The following is a 20577-nucleotide window of genomic DNA, read 5'->3' as shown; positions in this document are numbered from 1 at the left end:
AAGAAAGTCCACACCCACGCGGCCATGCTATCCTGGGCTGGTCCTGGAATAAAATAAAAAAAATGTCACCATGCTGTGGGTCCCGAGGGATTGGTCATATTTTAAAACACTTCGTCGACCAAGCTCACATATTTGGCTTTTGTAGGATCTGTAGGCCTTTCCAGGGGTAGTTCTATGACCCTGGTGGTAGTTTGACCCTTCTTCTGTACCGTGAACCTGGGAAACACATATTTGACAAGGCTTTCGTAAGAGTTGTAGGCATTTCCAGGGGTAGTTCTATGACCCTGGTGGTAGTTTGACCCTTCTGTACCATGAACCTGGGAAACACATATTTGACAAAGCTTTCGTAGGAGTTGTGAGCATTTTCAGGGGTAGTTTTATGGCCCTGGTGGTAGTTTGACCCTTCTTCTGTACCGTGAACCTGGGAAACACATATTTGACAAAGCTTTCGTAGGAGTTGTTAGCATTTCCAGGGGTAGTTCTATGACCCTGGTGGTAGTTTGACCCTTCTTCTGTACCATGACCCTGGGAAACACTTAATTATTTGACATGGCTTTCGTAGGAGCTGGGGTAGTTCTATGACCCTGGTGGTAGTGTGACCCTTCTTCTGTACCATGAACCTGGGAAACACATATTTGACAAGGCTTTCGTAGGAGTTGTGAGCATTTCCAGGGGTAGTTCTATGACTCTGATGGTAGTTTGACCCTTCTTCTGTACCATGAACCTGGGAAACACTTATTTGACAAGGCTTTCGTAGGAATTGTGAGCATTTCCAGGGGTAGCTCTATGACCCTGGTGGTAGTTTGACCCTTCTTCTGTACCATGACCCTGGGAAACACTTATTTGACAAGGCTTTCGTAGGAGCTGGGGTAGTTTTATGACCCTGGTGGTAGTTTGACCCTTCTTCTGTACCATGACCCTGGGAAACACATATTTGACATGGCTTTCGTAGGATCTGTAGGGCTATCCAGGGGTAGTTCTATGACCCTGGTGGTAGTTTGACCCTTCTTCTGTACCATGACCCTGGGAAACACTTATTTGACAAGGCTTTCATAGGAGTTGTGAGCATTTCCAGGGGTAGTTTTATGACCCTGGTGGTAGTTTGACCCTTCTTTTGTACCATGAACCTTGGAAACACATATTTGACAAAGCTTTCGTAGGAGTTGTGAGCATTTCCAGGGGTAGTTCTATGACCCTGGTGGTAGTTTGACCCTTCTGTACCATGAACCTGGGAAACACTTATTTGACAAGGCTTTCATAGGAGTTGTGAGCATTTCCAGGGGTAGCTCTATGACCCTGGTGGTAGTTTGACCCATCTTCTTTGCCATGAACCTTAAAAAAACACTCAAAGACCCGATTGATCCTCTCTTTGACCTTTAGAAATGGTCAATTTAAGAAGCGATGATGTCTTAATACAGACCATACATGTGGGTGTAATTCTGGAGATTCACTACGCGGCTCCAGAATACGATATCACACCTCCAAATTATACTTAAGGGATGAAATATATGTCCCTTACCCACGATATGAAGGCGTGAAAGCTTAAAATTACATCAACCCCCATTGGCACGATAACAAATAGCTTGATGACAAAACTTTTAAGATGCAACGGTTACTTATTTACCATACCCTGGCCTCAGAATGTATATAAAACATACCCATATTTCCGGTAAAGTATATTATCAAACACAAACACACATACCTCTACCCCTGCTGGATGGTGACTGACCCCAATGGCCGCTGGGAGCCTCGAAGCAGCTACGCGAAACAGTGGCTCGCTGTCTCGGAGCTTCACAGGTTCAGCCGAGGAGACTATGGTATGGTCTCTTTGGGTACAGTTGACAAGACTTGCAACTATACATCATCAATCAATCAATCTTCAACTTCCCACTAATGCAACTCCAATCTATAAATGATCGTCCACTGAGAATGAACCTAATTTTTATGTATTTCAGCCGAGGAGACTATGGTATGGTATCTTTGGGTACAGTTGACAAGACTTGCAACTATACATCATCAATCAATCAATCTTCAACTTCCCACTAATGCAACTCCAATCTATAAATGATCGTCCACTTAGAATGAACCTAATTTTTATTTATTTCAGCCGAGGAGACTTAAAGTATATGGTCTCTTTGGGTACAGTTGACAAGACTTTCAACTATACACTATCAATCAATCAATCTTCAACTTCCCACTAATGCAACTCCAATCTATAAATGATCGTCCACTTAGAATGAACCTAATTTTGATTTATTTCAGCCGAGGAGACTTAAAGTATATGGTCTCTTTGGGTACAGTTGACAAGACTTGCAACAATACATCATCAATCAATCAATCTTCAACTTCCCACTAATGCAACTCCAATCTATAAATGATTCTCCACTAATAATGAACCTAATTTTTATTTATTTCAGCCGAGGAGACTTAAAGTATATGGTCTCCTTGGGTACAGTTGACAAGACTTGCAACTATACACTATCAATCAATCAATCTTCAACTACCCACTAATGCAACTCCAATCTATAAATGATCCTCCACTTAGAATGAACCTAATTTTGATTTATTTCAGCCGAGGAGACTAAAGTAGGGTCTCTTTGGGTACAGTTGACAAGACTTTCAACTATACATCATCAATCAATCAATCTTCAACTTCCCACTAATGCAACTACAATCTATAAATGATCGTCCACTTAGAATGAACCTAATTTTTATTTATTTCAGCCGAGGAGACTAAAGTATATGGTCTCCTTGGGTACAGTTGACAAGACTTGCAACAATACATCATCAATCAATCAATCTTCAACTTCCCACTAATGCAACTACAATCTATAAATGATTCTCCACTAATAATGAACCTAATTTTGATTTATTTCAACCGAGGAGACTAAAGTATATGGTCTCTTTGGGTACAGTTGACAAGACTTTCAACTATACACTATCAATCAATCAATCTTCAACTACCCACTAATGCAACTACAATCTTGGCAATGTTTTCTAGACTAAATTCATGACACAGGTTAATCAAGGCCTATCTTTTCAGCCCTTGTCGTCTACCATTGTATCTTTTTAAGTCTCCTAGTGCTATTTCAATCTACATGTATCCTTAGTTGTGTAATGAAGCAAACAATCAATATTACGTATACAAGATCCTCCAATTTCAAGGGTGAATCTATTTTCTTTCTCTCTGCGGTAAGTTTTGGAAGCGTTTTTTAATTAATCCGTAAATCTTTTATCTCGTAAAACACTGGTCATTCTCCCCCTCCCCTCCCCCTTCTCCAAACCCCTTATGCAAGAGTTAACCAGCATCTTCACTCTTTCATCCCTATACTGTCCAAACCCCTTATGCAAGAGTTAACCAGCATCTTCACTCTTTCATCCCTATACTGTCCAAACCCCTTATGCGAGAGTTAACCAGCATCTTCACTCTTTCATCCCTATACTGTCCAAACCCCTTATGCGAGAGTTAACCAGCATCTTCACTCTTTCATCCCTATTCTGTCCAAACCCCTTATGCAAGAGTTAACCAGCATCTTCACTCTTTCATCCCTATACTGTCCAAACCCCTTATGCAAGAGTTAACCAGCATCTTCACTCTTTCATCCCTATACTGTCCAAACCCCTTATGCAAGAGTTAACCAGCATCTTCACTCTTTCATCCCTATACTGTCCAAACCCCTTATGCAAGAGTCAACCAGCATCTTCACTCTTTCATCCCTATACTGTCCAAACCCCTTATGCAAGAGTTAACCAGCATCTTCACTCTTTCATCCCTATACTGTCCAAACCCCTTATGCAAGAGTTAACCAGCATCTTCACTCTTTCATCCCTATACTGTCCAAACCCCTTATGCAAGAGTTAACCAGCATCTTCACTTTTTCATCCCTATACTGTCCAAACCCCTTATGCAAGAGTTAACCAGCATCTTCACTCTTTCATCCCTATACTGTCCAAACCCCTTATGCAAGAGTTAACCAGCATCTTCACTCTTTCATCCCTATACTGTCCAAACCCCTTATGCAAGAGTTATCCAGCATCTTCACTCTTTCATCCCTATACTGTCCAAACCCCTTATGCAAGAGTTAACCAGCATCTTCACTCTTTCATCCCTATACTGTCCAAACCCCTTATGCAAGAGTTAACCAGCATCTTCACTCTTTCATCCCTATACTGTCCAATCCCCTTATGCAAGAGTTAACCAGCATCTTCACTCTTTCATCCCTATACTGTCCAAACCCCTTATGCAAGAGTTAACCAGCATCTTCACTCTTTCATCCCTATACTGTCCAAACCCCTTATGCAAGAGTTAACCAGCATCTTCACTCTTTCATCCCTATACTGTCCAAACCCCTTATGCAAGAGTTAACCAGCATCTTCACTCTTTCATCCCTATACTGTCCAAACCCCTTATGCAAGAGTTAACCAGCATCTTCACTCTTTCATCCCTATACTGTCCAAACCCCTTATGCAAGAGTTAACCAGCATCTTCACTCTTTCATCCCTATACCGTCCAAACCCCTTATGCAAGAGTTAACCAGCATCTTCACTCTTTCATCCCTATACTGTCCAAACCCCTTATGCAAGAGTTAACCAGCATCTTCACTCTTTCATCCCTATACTGTCCAAACCACTCTCAAACATCTAAAACATTTATCGGTAAGTTTGTGTTTAATTGTTACTTCTGTTAATTATGAATGCCTCTCTTTTGCTTATTCAGTCCTTGTTGCTCAATGGCGATACACTATTTATAAACGAAATACCAAAAATAAAATAATAATAAGTCTTTCCTCACTATAAAAAAATAATATACTCTCACTATCAATACTAATACTAATTCGCCTTTAACTGCATGTACACCCACTCAGGAATATTATCAGTATTTACATTATAATTCCTTTTTTCTGTTAATTGACCTCAACTTGTGTTTACATCTTTGTACAATGGAGATTTTTATTTTTTGTAAGTATAGCCAACCATCCCTATTTTTCCCTTCTCCTCTGTTGTTTTACTTGCAAAATGAACTATTAATTATTCAACCTCCATTTTCCTTTGTTGTTTTACTTGCAACAATAAATAATCAATCAATCATTCAATATTTCATAATAATATCGTCTTTCTCTTTAGCCCAGCGGTCCCTGCCTCTCTGTGATTGGCTGGCACTCCAAGGCTTTCCGGGCGCTGATTGGTCGAGAGCCGCGCCTCCTCTCTTGTTGTTTACCTGCAAAAATAAATCATCAATCAATCGATTTAATTTTAATTCTTACAGTAAACATTAAACGCTATAGTAAACATTTATTTTAGCCCCGCGGTCCCTGCCTCTCTGTGATTGGGTGGCACTCCTCTCTTGTTATTTACCTGCAACAATAAATTACCAACCAATCAATATAATATTAATTCTTATAAATAAAGTATAATAACAATAAACTATCAATCAATCTTATAGTAAACATTATTTTAGCCCCGCGATCCCTACCTCTCTGTGATTGGGTGGCACTCCTCTCTTGTTGTTTACCTGCAAAAATAAATTACCAATCAATCAATATAATATTAACTCTTATAAATAAAGTATAATATTCTTATAGTAAACATTATTTTAGCCCCGCGGTCCCTGCCTCTCTGTGATTGGCTGGCACTCCTCCTGTTGTTTACCTGCAAAAACAAATCATCAATCAATCAATATAACATTAATTCTTATAAATAAAGTATAGCATCCTTATAGTAAACATTTATTTTAGCCCCGCGGTCCCTGCCTCTCTGTGATTGGCTGGCATTCCTCTCTTGTTGTTTACCCGCAAAAATAAATAACCAGCCAATCAATATAATATTAATTCTTATAAATAAAGTATAACATCCTTATAGTAAACATTATTTTAGCCCCGCGGTCCCTGCCTCTCTGTGATTGGCTGGCGCTCCAAGGCTATCCGGGCGCTGATTGGTCGAGAGCTCCGCCATCTTGCCACAGCTGATTCTTGTTTGGGTAAGACCTCACCGGCGCTCCTTGCCCCTTCTGCCCTGTGTCCTGTGCCCTGTGTCCTGTGCCCTGTGCCCTGTGCCATCTGTAAGGACGTGAAGGGGGGCGGGGGGCTTGTTAAGTGCCATGGGGGTCAGGAGTGCCAGCTGGGAGATGCGTAATTGAGGTTGTGAGGTGACCATTGCTTAAGGGGTGTGAGGTGACCATTGCTTAGGGGTGCTGAGGTGAATGTTGCTTAAGGGTGCTGACGTGACCATTGCTTAAGGGGTGTGAGGTGACCTTTGCTTAAGGGGTGTGAGGTGACCATTGCTTAAGGGGTGTGAGGTGACCATTGCTTAGGGGTGTGAGGTGACCATTGCTTAAGGGGTGTGAGGTGACCATTGCTTAAGGGGTGTGAGGTGACCATTGCTTAAGGGGTGTGAGGTGACCATTGCTTAAGGGGTGTGAGGTGACCATTGCTTAAGGGGTGTGAGGTGACCATTGCTTAAGGGGTGTGAGGTGATCATTGCTTAAGGGGTGTGAGGTGATTGTTGCTTAAGGGTGCTGACGTGACCATTGCTTAGGGGTGCTGAGGTGACCATTGCTTAGGGGTGCTGAGGGTGGGCTGAGGGGTGTGCCGGGGAGGGGCGGGGGAGGCTGCCAGGGGGGGGGGGTGCCGGGGGAAGCTGCCAGGGGGGGGGGGTGCCGGGGGAGGGCTGACCTGACCTGACCTGACCTGACCCTCACCGCTTTATCTAGAGGGAAGGTCAGCAGGGCTCAAATTGGGGTGACCATTGCTTGAGGCCGCTGAGGGGTGTGCCGGGGGAAGCTGCCAGGGGGGGGGGTGCCGGGGGAGGGCTGACCTGACCTGACCTGACCTGACCTGACCTTCACCGCTTTATCTAGAGGCAAGGTCAGCAGGGCTCAAATTGGGGTGACCATTGCTTGAGGCCGCTGAGGTGTGCTGGGCTGTGGGTGCTGTGTGCCGGGGAGGGGCGGGGCTTACCGGGGGAGACCTGACCTGACCTGACCCGGCTTACCAAGGATCTAGGTAAACCAGGGAGGGTCAGGTCAGGTCCTAGGTAGTGGCCAGGGCTGCAGTTCACATTTGGGTACCTTTTCTTAAGGCTTTCAACCTGCCATTTATAGTCGGGTTTAAGGGTATTTTTGGCAGGATGGGTAGCAGACTAATACCAAGGGACGGACCTTATCTATGGGCTTCATAATGTAGATGTTAACTAAAGGTGTCTACTCCATCGTCAACTTTAGCTGGACGGAGATCAACCCCTTACAGTAGAGAGGGCAAGTTAGGTTTGTTCAGGGGATTTCAAACACGAGGATTGGGGACAATTCTTCGTGGTGACATCGTTGCTATTAAGTTGACGGCCCTGTGGAGCTCCGTAGCCCAGGCGGCGAAGCAGGGCCTGAAATCCGGTTAAGCTTCCCCAATTAGGAGGTGGTTAGGATTGTTCGGATTTGTTAAATTTACTTTTTTTTGATAAATGCTCGATCTGTATCTTAATGGGCAGGTTAGTGGTGTGTTGAGGGGACAAGTGAGTGTGTGTTTGTTTTCTGAATGAGTCTGTTGTACCGCAGTCTGTTGGGGGAGGCTGTTCCAGGGGTGTACGGTGCGTGGAAGGTATGAGTGATCGGGTGCGTCAGTGTTCGTGTGGGTGTGTTAAGGTGATGAGTGAGTGTGTGTTTGTTTTCTGAATGAGTCTGTTGTACCGCAGTCTGTTGGGGGAGGCTGTTCCAGGGGTGTACGGTGCGTGGAAGGTATGGGTGCTTGGGTGCGTCAGTGTTCGTGGTGGTGTGTTGAGGGGACAAGTGAGTGTGTGTTTGTTTTCTGAATGAGTCTGTTGTACCGCAGTCTGTTGGGGGAGGCTGTTCCAGGGGTGTGTGGTGCTTGGGTGTGTCAGTGTTTGTGTGGGTGTGTTAAGGTGACTAGTGAGTGTGTGTTAGTTTTCTGAATGAGTCTGTTGTACCGCAGTCTGTTGGGGGAGGCTGTTCCAGGGGTGTGTGGTGCGTGGAAAGTATGGGTGCTTGGGTGCGTCAGTGTTAGTGGTGGTGTGTTAAGGTGACAAGTGAGTGTGTTAGTTTTCTGAATGAGTCTGTTGAGGGAGGCTGTTCCAGGGGTGTATGGTGCGTGGAAGGTATGAGTGCTTGGGTGCGTCAGTGTTCGTGTGGGTGTGTTAAGGTGACCAGTGAGTGTGTGTTTGTTTTCTGAATGAGTCTGTTGTACCGCAGTCTGTTGGGGGAGGCTGTTCCAGGGGTGTACGGTGCGTGGAAAGTGCATTGCAAAGTGTACCATCCATAACACTTAGGCTGGTATGACGAAACACTCCCTCCTCAAATCACCTATTTCTAAAGGTCAAAGGAGGATATTGATCAGGTCCTAATGTGAGTTTTTTTAGGCTCACGGTACAGAAGAGGGGTCAAACTACCACCAGGGTCATAAAACTACTCCTGGAAATGCCCACAACTCCTGCGAAAGCCTTGTCAAATAGGTGTTTCTTCAGGTTCACGGTACAGAGCAAGGATCAAACTACCACCAGGGTCATAAAACTACTCCTGGAAATGCCCACAAGTCCTGCGAAAGCCTTGTCAAATAGGTGTTTCTTCAGGTTCACGGTACAGAAGAAGGGTCAAACTACCACCAGGGTCATAAAACTACTCCTGGAAATGCCCACAACTCCTGCGAAAGCCTTGTCAAATAGGTGTTTCTTCAGGTTCACGGTACAGAGCAAGGGTCACACTACCACCAGGGTCATAAAACTACTCCTGGAAATGCCCACAACTCCTGCGAAAGCCTTGTCAAATAGGTGTTCTTGGGTTCATGGTACAGAAGAAGGGTCATACTACCACCAGGGTCATAAAACTACTCCTGGAAATGCCCACAACTCCTGCGAAAGCCTTGTCAAATAGGTGTTTTTGGGCGGCGAAATGTCTTATGATTCGACTCTTGCACTCTCCATAATACATATTTAGAATCAGTTCACACACAATTTCACTGCAACCTAATGGATGGTAACAGATCTCCACTGAAATGGTACCATATTGCAGCTGGAAATGGGAACCTGATGGCACCAGGATCCCGATTTTCCCCAATTCAAAATAAGAACGCATGAAATTTGAATGATCTTGTTTAATTCGCTTCACTGTTTTGGATTTGACAGTGAAGAACGCATGAAATTTGAATGATCTTGTTTAATACGCTTCACTGTTTTGGATTTGACAGTGAAGAACGCATGAAATTTGAATGATCTTGTTTAATGCACTTCACTGTTTTGGATTTGACAGTGAAGAACGCATGAAATTTGAATGATCTTGTTTAATACGCTTCACTGTTTTGGATTTGACAGTGAAGAACGCATGAAATTTGAATGATCTTGTTTAATACGCTTCACTGTTTTGGATTTGACAGTGAAGAACGCATGAAATTTGAATGATCTTGTTTAATTCGCTTCACTGTTTTGGATTTGACAGTGAAGAACGCATGAAATTTGAATGATCTTGTTTAATGCACTTCACTGTTTTGGATTTGACAGTGAAGAACGCATGAAATTTGAATGATCTTGTTTAATGCACTTCACTGTTTTGGATTTGACAGTGAAGAACGCATGAAATTTGAATGATCTTGTTTAATACGCTTCACTGTTTTGGATTTGACAGTGAAGAACGCATGAAATTTGAATGATCTTGTTTAATACGCTTCACTGTTTTGGACTGGACAGTGAAGGGCCTCGCACCCAGACTGTTCATGACCATAAGACGCTATACAGTTACACACCAAAACAATATACAGTGGTCCCCCAAATAGTATGGTTTCCAAAAGCTCGGTTTCGGCTGTATACGGAATGTTGTAGAAGATCTTTCAGGATTTTCAAATTTCTTGCTCGTCGAGAAATTTAAAAATCCAAAAAAATCTATGAAAATCCACATAAAACCAAAACCGTACTATTTGAGGGGCGTCTGTACAGAAGGGAGAGATATTCACAGCAGGGGAGAAAGTACAGCGCTCCATGACTTCGTGGTGACATGGCTCCCAGGGCAAAGAGAGAAAATACGTTATACTCAAGTCCCGTCTACACGATCGAGCAGTGCCCTTGAGCACAGGCGAGCGGTCTACATGTTGACGGGCTTACTGCTTATGCCCGCTGAAAACCTAGTAGTATTTCAGTGGGCATGAGTGGACACAAGCTCGCCTATGCTCGAGGGCACTGCTTGATCACGTGGACGGGCCTATATATAAACAGTATCGGATATCATGTCTGTAAGTAAAATCTAATTGTCTATTACTGTGTTGCTCTTCCTTCCAGTCGACTAACAGTTTTGGCTAGTGACAATGCTCCGAGTGGGAGTGTGCCGTCTGCTGCAGCATGGGGCGCCAGGGGGAAGGGCTGGTCTCTGGGCTGGGGCTGTCCGTGCGCAGTCCTCGGCCCCTGAGAAGATTGAAGTGTTCATTGACGACCAGCCGGTGATGGTGGCGCCAGGAACGACCGTGCTGCAGGTGGGTTGACCAGCTTCTTGCAAGTCATTTTCCGGCTCTGAGCAGATTGATTTTGTTTGTTTCGATCGTTAGCGATGGGTGTTATCGACGCTGTAGTATTTCCGATACCCTACGCCTCTGTCCACCCAGCAGTGAATGGGTACCAGGTGTTAATCAGGGGTTGTGTCCTGTCTCCTGGGGTCTGTTCCCTTCTCCTATAGTTCCTTCCCCTTCTGTCTCTCTCCGGCATATGACCACAGATGTTGCGCTGACTAAACCAAACTTTCCAACTGTTCCCTTCTCCTATAATTCCTTCCCCTTCTGTCTCTCTCCGGCATATGACCACAGATGTTGCGCTGACTAAACCAAACTTTCCAACTGTTCCCTTCTCCTATAATTCCTTCCCCTACTGTCTCTCTCCGGCATATGAACACAGATGTTACACTAAACCAAACTTTCCAACTGTTCCTTCTCCTATAATTCCTTCCCTTCTGTCTTTCTCCGGCATATGACCACAGATGTTGCGCCGACTAAACCAAACTTTCCAACTGTTCCTTCTCCTATAATTCCTTCCTTCTGTCTCTCTCCGGCATATGACCACAGATGTTGCGCTGACTAAACCAAACTTTCCAACTGTTCCCTTCTCCTATAATTCCTTCCCCTTCTGTCTCTCTCCGGCATATGACCACAGATGTTGCGCCGACTAAACCAAACTTTCCAACTGTTCCCTTCTCCTATAATTCCTTCCCCTTCTGTCTCTCTCCGGCATATGACCACAGATGTTGCGCCGACTAAACCAAACTTTCCATTCATTGTTTCTTCCTATACAGTTATCTAGAGGGTGGTCTGACATTCATACCTATCAACATATGATCAAACATTTGCATTGCTAATCCTCTTAATTTGATAATGCTCACCCCTATACTGTCCAAACCCCTTATGCAAGAGTCAACCAGCATCTTCACTCTTTCATCCCTATACTGTCCAAACCCCTTATGCAAGAGTTAACCAGCATCTTCACTCTTTCATCCCTATACTGTCCAAACCCCTAATGCAAGAGTCAACCAGCATCTTCACTCTTTCATCCCTATACTGTCCAAACCCCTTATGCAAGAGTTAACCAGCATCTTCACTCTTTCATCCCTATACTGTCCAAACCCCTTATGCAAGAGTTAACCAGCATCTTCACTCTTTCATCCCTATACTGTCCAAACCCCTTATGCAAGAGTTAACCAGCATCTTCACTCTTTCATCCCTATACTGTCCAAACCCCTTATGCAAGAGTTAACCAGCATCTTCACTCTTTCATCCCTATACTGTCCAAACCCCTTATGCAAGAGTTAACCAGCATCTTCACTCTGTCATCCCTATACTGTCCCACACCCTTATGCAAGAGTTAACCAGCATCTTCACTCTTTCATCCCTATACTGTCCAAACCCCTTATGCAAGAGTTAACCAGCATCTTCACTCTTTCATCCCTATACTGTCCAAACCCCTTATGCAAGAGTTAACCAGCATCTTCACTCTTTCATCCCTATACTGTCCAAACCCCTTATGCAAGAGTTAACCAGCATCTTCACTCTTTCACCCCTATACTGTCCAAACCCCTTATGCAAGAGTTAACCAGCATCTTCACTCTTTCACCCCTATACTGTCCAAACCCCTTATGCAAGAGTTAACCAGCATCTTCACTCTTTCATCCCTATACTGTCCAAACCCCTTATGCAAGAGTTAACCAGCATCTTCACTCTTTCATCCCTATACTGTCCAAACCCCTTATGCAAGAGTTAACCAGCATCTTCACTCTTTCATCCCTATACTGTCCAAACCCCATATGCAAGAGTTAACCAGCATCTTCACTCTTTCATCCCTATACTGTCCAAACCCCTTATGCAAGAGTTAACCAGCATCTTCACTCTTTCATCCCTATACTGTCCAAACCCCTTATGCAAGAGTTAACCAGCATCTTCACTCTTTCATCCCTATACTGTCCAAACCCCTTATGCAAGAGTTAACCAGCATCTTCACTCTTTCATCCCTATACTGTCCAAGCCCCTTATGCAAGAGTTAACCAGCATCTTCACTCTTTCATCCCTATACTGTCCAAACCACTTATGAAAGAGTTAACCAGCATCTTCACTCTTTCATCCCTATACTGTCCAAACCCCTTATGCAAGAGTTAACCAGCATCTTCACTCTTTCATCCCTATACTGTCCAAACCCCTTATGCAAGAGTTAACCAGCATCTTCACTCTTTCATCCCTATACTGTCCAAACCCCTTATGCAAGAGTTAACCAGCATCTTCACTCTTTCATCCCTCTACTGTCCAAACCCCTTATGCAAGAGTTAACCAGCATCTTCACTCTTTCATCCCTATACTGTCCAAACCCCTTATGCAAGAGTTAACCAGCATCTTCACTCTTTCATCCCTATACTGTCCAAACCCCTTATGCAAGAGTTAACCAGCATCTTCACTCTTTCATCCCTATACTGTCCAAACCCCTTATGCAAGAGTCAACCAGCATCTTCACTCTTTCATCCCTCACGCTGGTAAACTCTGGAACAATCTCCTTATTTTTGTGTCCTTGAGCTGTCTCCTTTGTTGTAAAAAAAATAATAAAATAAAATAAAATAAAAAATCCCTTTGTCAACAGGCAGCAGCTGAGGTTGGGGTAGAGATCCCTCGCTTCTGTTACCACGAACGCCTCTCCGTAGCGGGAAACTGCAGGATGTGTTTGGTGGAGGTTGAAAAGTCTGTTAAGGTCAGTATCTTTCTCGCCATCATCCTGTAATTATTTTGACTCTGTGAATTTTCTTATCCTGTCTTCCCTGCCCTGTCTTTAACCAGCAGTACCTTAGCATCACCCAGGGGGCTTCGTGGTGCAGTGGTTAGCACACTCGGCTCACAACCGAGAGAGCCCGGGTTCGATTCCCAGGCGGAGTGGAAAAATTTGGGCGGCTTTTCCGATACCCTACGTAGCCCCTGTCCACCCAGCAGTGAATGGGTACCAGGTATTAATCAGGGGTTGTGTCCCGTCTCCTGGGGTCTGTTCCCTTCTCCTATAATTCCTTCCCCTTCTGTCTCTCTCCGGCATGTGACCACAGATGTTGCGCCGACTAAACCAAACTTTCCTTCCTTCCCCTTCTTTCTCTCTCTCCGGCATATGACCACAGATGTTGCGCTGACTAAACCAAACTTTCCTTCCTTTCCCTTCTGTCTCTCTCCGGCATATGACCACTGATGTTGCGCCGACTAAACGTAACTTTCCAACCTTTTAAGCATCACCCTTCTCATCTTCGCAGCCTGTCGCAGCTTGTGCCATGCCCGTAATGAAAGGCTGGCGCATCAAGACCGACAGCGACATGACCCGCAAGGCCCGTGAAGGCGTGATGGAGTTTTTGTTAATCAACCATCCGCTGGACTGCCCCATCTGTGACCAGGGTGGCGAGTGTGATTTGCAGGTGAGGGAGACGCGTTGATGCTTTGAATTACAGATTTGTTTTACTCAACGATGATGTGATAGCATTATGTACATGGTAGAATCTGGACTTAGATTTTAATTTATTTATTTATTCTTTTTTTTCAATATTTAATAATGATCGTGGGCTCTGTGTTAGATGATTTTGTCCAACTATTTGGTGCTGTATATATTCTGAGCACATCTAACCCGGTAGCAGCGATGGGCCAAATTTGTGGCTTTACCGTGTAGCAGCGACGGGCCAAATTTGTGGCTTTACCGTGTAGCAGCGACGGGCTAAATTTGTGGCTTTACCGTGTAGCAGCGACGGGATAAATTTGTGGCTTTACCGTGTAGCAGTGACGGGCCAAATTTGTGGCTTTACCGTGTAGCAGCGACGGGCCAAATTTGTGGCTTCACCGTGTAGCAGCGATCGGCCAAATTTGTGGCTTTACCGTGTAGCAGCAACGGGCCAAATTTGTGGCTTTACCGTGTAGCAGCGACAGGCTAAATTTGTGCCATGATATAAACCCCCCAAAATAGATGATACATAATCTGATCACAAATGCTTTGACATATATTATGAAATGGTTTGTGTGAGGGGTGATTTTTTCTCATTTTTCTCGCTTGGAGGGACCATTAAGAAACATGATCCCTGCTGCTACTGGGTTAGGCTAAGTACATTTTCTCCTGTTAGCCTCATCCCTTATCTTCTTGCCTTATCCATAATACTACCCAACTCTCTCATCTCTCACCAGGATCAGTCCATGGCATTCGGCAATGATCGGTCAAGATTTCTGGATGACAAGAGAGCGGTTGAGGACAAAAACATCGGCCCCCTTGTCAAGACCATCATGACTCGCTGTATTCACTGTACCCGCTGCGTTAGGTTCGCCTCGGAGGTGGGTGTATATGTGTGTGTTTACCTAGTTGTGAAATACAGGAAAATAGCTGTACTAGGCTTGTGCTGTCCTGTCTCCATAACGCAGATACATAGATCCAGACACAGCAGAAATGATACAAGGCTGTTCATCTGTTTTGTGTGGTAGCTAGCAACTAATAATGAGCTAGTTGTGTTTACCTAGTTGTGAAATACAGGAAAATAGCTGTACTAGGCCCGTGCTGTCGCGTCTCCATAGCACAGATACATAGATCCAGACACAGCTGAAATGTTACAAGGCTGTTCATGTGTTTTGTGTGGTAGCTAGCAACTATGTGTTTACCTAGTTGTGAAATACAGGAAAATAGCTGTACTAGGCCCGTGCTGTACTGTCTCTATAACGCAGATACATAGATCCAGACAGCTGAAATACTACAAGGCTGTTCATCCGTTTTGTGTGATAGCTAGCAACTAATAATGAGCTAGTTGTGTTTACCTAGTTGTGAAATACAGGAAAATAGCTGTACTAGGCCCGTGCTGTCTCATCTCCATAACGCAGATACATAGATCCAGACACAGCAGAAATGATACAAGGCTGTTCATCTGTTTTGTGTGGTAGCTAGCAACTATGTGTTTACCTAGTTGTGAAATACAGGAAAATAGCTGTACTAGGCTTGTGCTGTCCTGTCTCCATAACGCAGATACATAGATCCAGACACAGCTGAAATGATACAAGGCTGTTCATGTGTTTTGTGTGGTAGCTAGCAACTATGTGTTTACCTAGTTGTGAAATACAGGAAAATAGCTGTACTAGGCTTGTGTTGTCTCCATAACGCTTCGTATCCAGTTTGGTTTTGAATTCATGAATCGTTTTTGCACACACAGACTCCTCGGCAAGTCCGCTCCATGTTGTTATGTATGGAAAACTGTATTTCTTAATGTGTCTCCTACAGTTGCCCTTCTTCAATTTCTAACCATTGCCTCTTGTCATACTTCCGTCAACACCACCACCACCAACACCACCACCTCTAAAACTATCCCAGTCCTGACACCAGTCTATCACAGCACTCCAAACTCCTTCCATTCTTGTCAACACCACACCACCACCACCACCTCTAAAACTATCCCAGTCCTGACACCAGTCTATCACAGCACTCCTAACTCCTTCCATTCTTGTCAACACACCACCACCACCACCTCTAAAACTATCCCAGTCCTGACACCAGTCTATCACGGCACTCCTAACTCCTTCCATTCTTGTCAACACCACACCACCATCACCACCACCACCACCTCTAAAACTATCCCAGTCCTGACACCAGTCTATCACAGCACTCGTAACTCCTTCCATTCTTGTCAACACAACACCACCACCACCACCACCTCTAAAACTATCCCAGTCCTGACACCAGTCTATCACGGCACTCCTAACTCCTTCCATTCTTGTCAACACAACACCACCATCACCACCACCTCTAAAACTATCCCAGTCCTGACACCAGTCTATCACGGCACTCCTAACTCCTTCCATTCTTGTCAACACCACCAACACCACCACCACCACCTCTAAAACTATCCCAGTCCTGACACCAGTCTATCACAGCACTCCTAACTCCTTCCATTCTTGTCAACACCACACCACCACCACCACCACCTCTAAAACTATCCCAGTCCTGACACCAGTCTATCACGGCACTCCTAACTCCTTCCATTCTTGTCAACACCAACACCACCACCACCACCACCTCTAAAACTATCCCAGTCCTGACACCAGTCTATCACAGCAATCCTAACTCCTTCCATTCTTGTCAACACCACCACTACCTCCACCACCACCACCACCCTAACCGTCACATTCCGCTAGGTCTTCCCTGTCCAATTTCTCCAATCTGTGAAGGCGGCTCTTAATACTGAAGACTTGTCATTCCCCCTTTTAGAAAATAGTTTCCTTCTGCTCTAATCAACTTTCCGACAGTTCTTCCTATGTGATGGTGTTTCCAGAGAGGTGTGTATTTGCTCAGATGGAAGTACAGTTGCCCCTCAAATAGTTGGGTTTCAGTTTTATACGGATTGTTATAGATCTTTTAAGGATTTTTAAATTTCCTGCTTGTCGGGAAATTTAAAAATCCTCAAAAATCTATGAAAATCCACATAAAACCAAAACTGTACTATTGGAGGGACGACTGTGTTTAGGATTATGTGTTTGTACATACTTGCCTGTGTCCTATTGGGGAGGGCAGGGAGCTAGGAACAGAGGACTGACCTTCCGTAATGTGCTTCAGGTGGCTGGTGTGGAGGACCTTGGCACTACTGGGCGAGGCAGTGACATGCAGATTGGCACCTACGTGGAAAAGATGTTAATGTCGGAGCTGTCTGGCAATGTCATCGACCTCTGCCCTGTGGGAGCGCTCACCTCCAAGGTAGGCTGTGGTGTTTGTTATACAGAAAAGGAGACAGTTCAAGGGCGTTAAAAGAGAAAACATTAATGAAAGAAAAACAGCCCTCTACTTACTGCCCCTGAATAGAGTATAGGGGAGTGTCTTAAAAGATAAATCAGTTTCGGGAGATGTGTTCTGATACCCTCCCTAATGGTGGGTGACTGGTGGATTTTCATTTAAAGCAACTTCGGTAAATGACACATGCAGTTTTGGAGGTCAGCGAGCCTACACGGGGGAACTTCATTATCCCCTTCACGACAGCTGGGTCAAAACAGTGCCCCGTCCCGTATCCAGGATCGCCGTGCGCGCCAAATTTCAAATGTCGCTATTGAATATAACAAGTTTTCAGCCATAAACTCAACACAATCATGTATTATATATCAAAACATGCAGAATTAAATGATGCACATAAAGAAACTCACTACGGCCGGGCCAAAACAGTGTATCCGGGATTGCCGTGCGCGCCAAATTCCAAATGTTGCTATTGAATGTAACAAGTTTTCAGCCATAAACTCAACACAATCATCATGTATTATATATCAAAACATGCAGAATTAAATGATGCACATAAAGAAACTCACTTCGGCCGGGCCAAAACAGCGCCCTGCAGTGTATCCGGGATCGCCGTGCGCGCCAAATTTCAAATGTCGCTATTGAATATAACAAGTTTTCAGCCGTAAACTCAACATAATCATCATGTATTATATATGAAAACATGCAGAATTAAATGGTGCACATAGAGAAACTCACTACGGCCGGGCCCAAACAGTGCCCCGTCCCGTATCCAGGATCACCGCGCTCCAAATTTCAAATGTCGCTATTGAATATAACAAGTTTTCAGCCATAAACTCAACATAATCATCATGTATTATATATGAAAACATGCAGAATTAAATGATGCACATAAAGAAACTCACTACGGCCGGGCCAAAACAGCGCCCCGTGCTGTATCCAGGATTGCCGTGCGCGCCAAATTTCAAATGTCGCTATTGAATATAACGAGTTTTTCAGCCATAAACTCAACACAATCATCATGTATTATATATCAAAACATGCAGAATTAAATGATGCACATAGAGAAACTCACTACGGCCGGGCCAAAACAGTGCCCCGCGCCGTATCCGGGATTGCCGTGCGCGCCAAATTTCAAATGTCGCTATTGAATATAACAAGTTTTCAGCCATAAACTCAACACAATCATCATGTATTATATATGAAAACATGCAGAATTAAATGATGCACATAGAGAAACTCACTACGGCCGGGCCAAAACAGTGCCCCGTCCCGTATCCAGGATCGCCGTGCGCGCCAAATTTCAAATGTCGCTATTGAATATAACAAGTTTTCAGCCATAAACTCAACACAATCATGTATTATATATCAAAACATGCAGAATTAAATGATGCACATAAAGAAACTCACTACGGCCGGGCCAAAACAGTGTATCCGGGATTGCCGTGCGCGCCAAATTTCAAATGTCGCTATTGAATATAACAAGTTTTCAGCCATAAACTCAACACAATCATCATGTATTATATATCAAAACATGCAGAATTAAATAATGCACATAGAGAAACATAAATTGATTGATGATTCTGCGATGTAAGCATAGATATAGCAATAGAATAACTTGAGTTGTCTTTCCCCAGCCCTATGCCTTCACTGCCCGTCCCTGGGAGATTCGGCGCACTGACTCTGTGGATGTGATGGATGCTGTTGGCTCTAACATTGTGGTCAACCATCGCACAGGAGAGGTCCTGCGCATCCTTCCCAAGACCAATGAGGCGAGTGCACGGAAACATATTTTCTCTCCCTCGATCTCCTTTGACCTAACTTTCTTTTTTTTGTTTTTTTTTATGTTTATGTCTATAGACCGGTAGGCTTGCTTGACGGGCCTGGATGGTGTTCGCCCCCAGCCCATTCATAGTGGCGCCATCCTCTCCTGGCTCATGCTGCCCCCCGGAACTCCTTGATTCACTTGGACGGTTTCCGCTAGAGTCCGGGTTGATGGGTGGTCTTCAGGACAGCATGTGGGTAGTTTTAAGCCACTCGAAGGTGACTGAAAAATCCCAGGTGGTAGCGTGGGGATTCGAACCCGCGTCGTCCATCACGCGGCGAATGTGGGCCCAGCACACTACCACTCAGCCACCGCCAGGAATATATCAATAAAGTAACATTTCAGATTGATTTTCGTTCCTACATGTCATAGTCAGTCCCTTTAACCCTAGAATGCTAACCATGGGTATGAGGTACCGAAGCGAATGACGTCATTGCCATTGTGTATGGTTCCGGTGCTCTGAGGGTACCCACCTCCTCAGTAGCTTCATGTGCCCGCTTGACAGTGTAGGGGAAGGTCACGTTGTCTCGCTCTCTCTGCTCACCTTTGTTGTAGGCCTACATTCGGGTGCGGCATACCCATGGTTGGTGATACAGGGTGTTGTACATGTCCCTAGGATATTGTTTACGTACTTTTTTAGTGATCACCTGTGCAGTGGATCACAGGACCTGGGAGGCCATACAAGAAGTTTGGAAGCCATCGGATGATAATTTTTTTTATGAAATTTTTGAACATTTTTCCTATTTTTAGTAACATTTTTCAGTACCTGATTTTCATACCAAAACAATATGTTTTTCAGTTCTTCTTAATGTTAAGTCAAGATACAAAGTTTGAAGTCCCTTCATGTAACTTTATTCCATTAAAACTTTACATTTAATTTTATTTATTTTTTTTTCAAAATCGGGTATGATGTACCCATGGTTAGTAGTGGTGTGACTTTTTCTAAGGTTAGTGTTCTAGGGTTAATGTGGTTGAGAAGCTTGACTTTCCCCCCAACATATGCAGTAAGTATGTATTTAATTGCAATGCTTTCATGGGCTATCAGATTGTTAAGATACTGTTATTTACGTCGCTAGAGAGTTCCTGATTGCTTAACGGAAGTGCCTAAATTTAATGTGGAATTGAGTTTACTCCTGGTCTGGTATAAGTTGCGTAGAAAGATTGTACTGTGTTATCCTCAAACTACAGTCGCCCCTCAAATAGTACAGTTTCCGATAGCACGGTTTGGGTTTTATGTGGATTTTCTAAGAAGATTTTTTAGGATTTTTAACCTCTTCGGTACGGCAAGTCAAAACGCGCGCCCGCGTCATATCCGGGATTTCAGCGCGCGCGGCAAACTTTAAAAACTCCACGGTCAATCACAAAACGAAACATAATCATAACAGAGTATGTATCTGAATATCGAGAATAATTCCATTGTGCCTTACACACCAATATTCAGTCTAAAATAAAATGCAATTTATATTTCACTCCCTAATTTTCATCGGAGGGTGGCGGCGATGGAAGTTGGTATTCTTCCTCCT

General features: G+C 44.1%; 1 protein-coding gene and 1 long non-coding RNA gene across 4 annotated transcripts in view; one reads left to right on the top strand and one right to left on the bottom strand.

Annotated features, from left to right (window-relative positions):
• LOC126988244 (uncharacterized) overlaps positions 1-1726 on the bottom strand; it is a 3833-nt gene extending 2107 nt beyond the window's left edge. The window contains exons 1-2 of the long non-coding RNA XR_007741799.1: positions 1703-1726; positions 1-43 (exon numbers count right to left, since the gene is read on the bottom strand). The exon at positions 1-43 is cut by the window's left edge and continues 106 nt beyond it. This is a non-coding gene — a long non-coding RNA (uncharacterized LOC126988244). The remainder of the gene's footprint in view (positions 44-1702) is intronic.
• Positions 1727-5865: 4139 nt separating this feature from the next.
• Positions 5866-20577, top strand: part of LOC126987772 (NADH-ubiquinone oxidoreductase 75 kDa subunit, mitochondrial-like) — a 30920-nt gene continuing 16208 nt past the window's right edge. Inside the window, exons 1-7 of one of the 3 annotated variants that reach the window (XM_050845094.1) lie at positions 5866-5977; positions 10270-10460; positions 13096-13203; positions 13745-13903; positions 14658-14801; positions 17062-17199; positions 18867-19001. In XM_050845094.1, coding sequence (XP_050701051.1) covers positions 10296-10460; positions 13096-13203; positions 13745-13903; positions 14658-14801; positions 17062-17199; positions 18867-19001 — 849 coding nt within the window. In that variant the 5' untranslated portion in view covers positions 5866-5977; positions 10270-10295. Of the gene's footprint in view, positions 6059-10269; positions 10461-13095; positions 13204-13744; positions 13904-14657; positions 14802-17061; positions 17200-18866; positions 19002-20577 lie in introns of those variants that run through there. The other 2 variants (XM_050845085.1, XM_050845102.1) reach the window with 2 other exon arrangements.

Source organism: Eriocheir sinensis, chromosome 6 (assembly GCF_024679095.1).
Source record: "Eriocheir sinensis breed Jianghai 21 chromosome 6, ASM2467909v1, whole genome shotgun sequence".
NCBI lineage: Eukaryota > Metazoa > Arthropoda > Malacostraca > Decapoda > Varunidae > Eriocheir > Eriocheir sinensis.
This window is presented reverse-complemented; position numbering and strand designations above follow the sequence as displayed.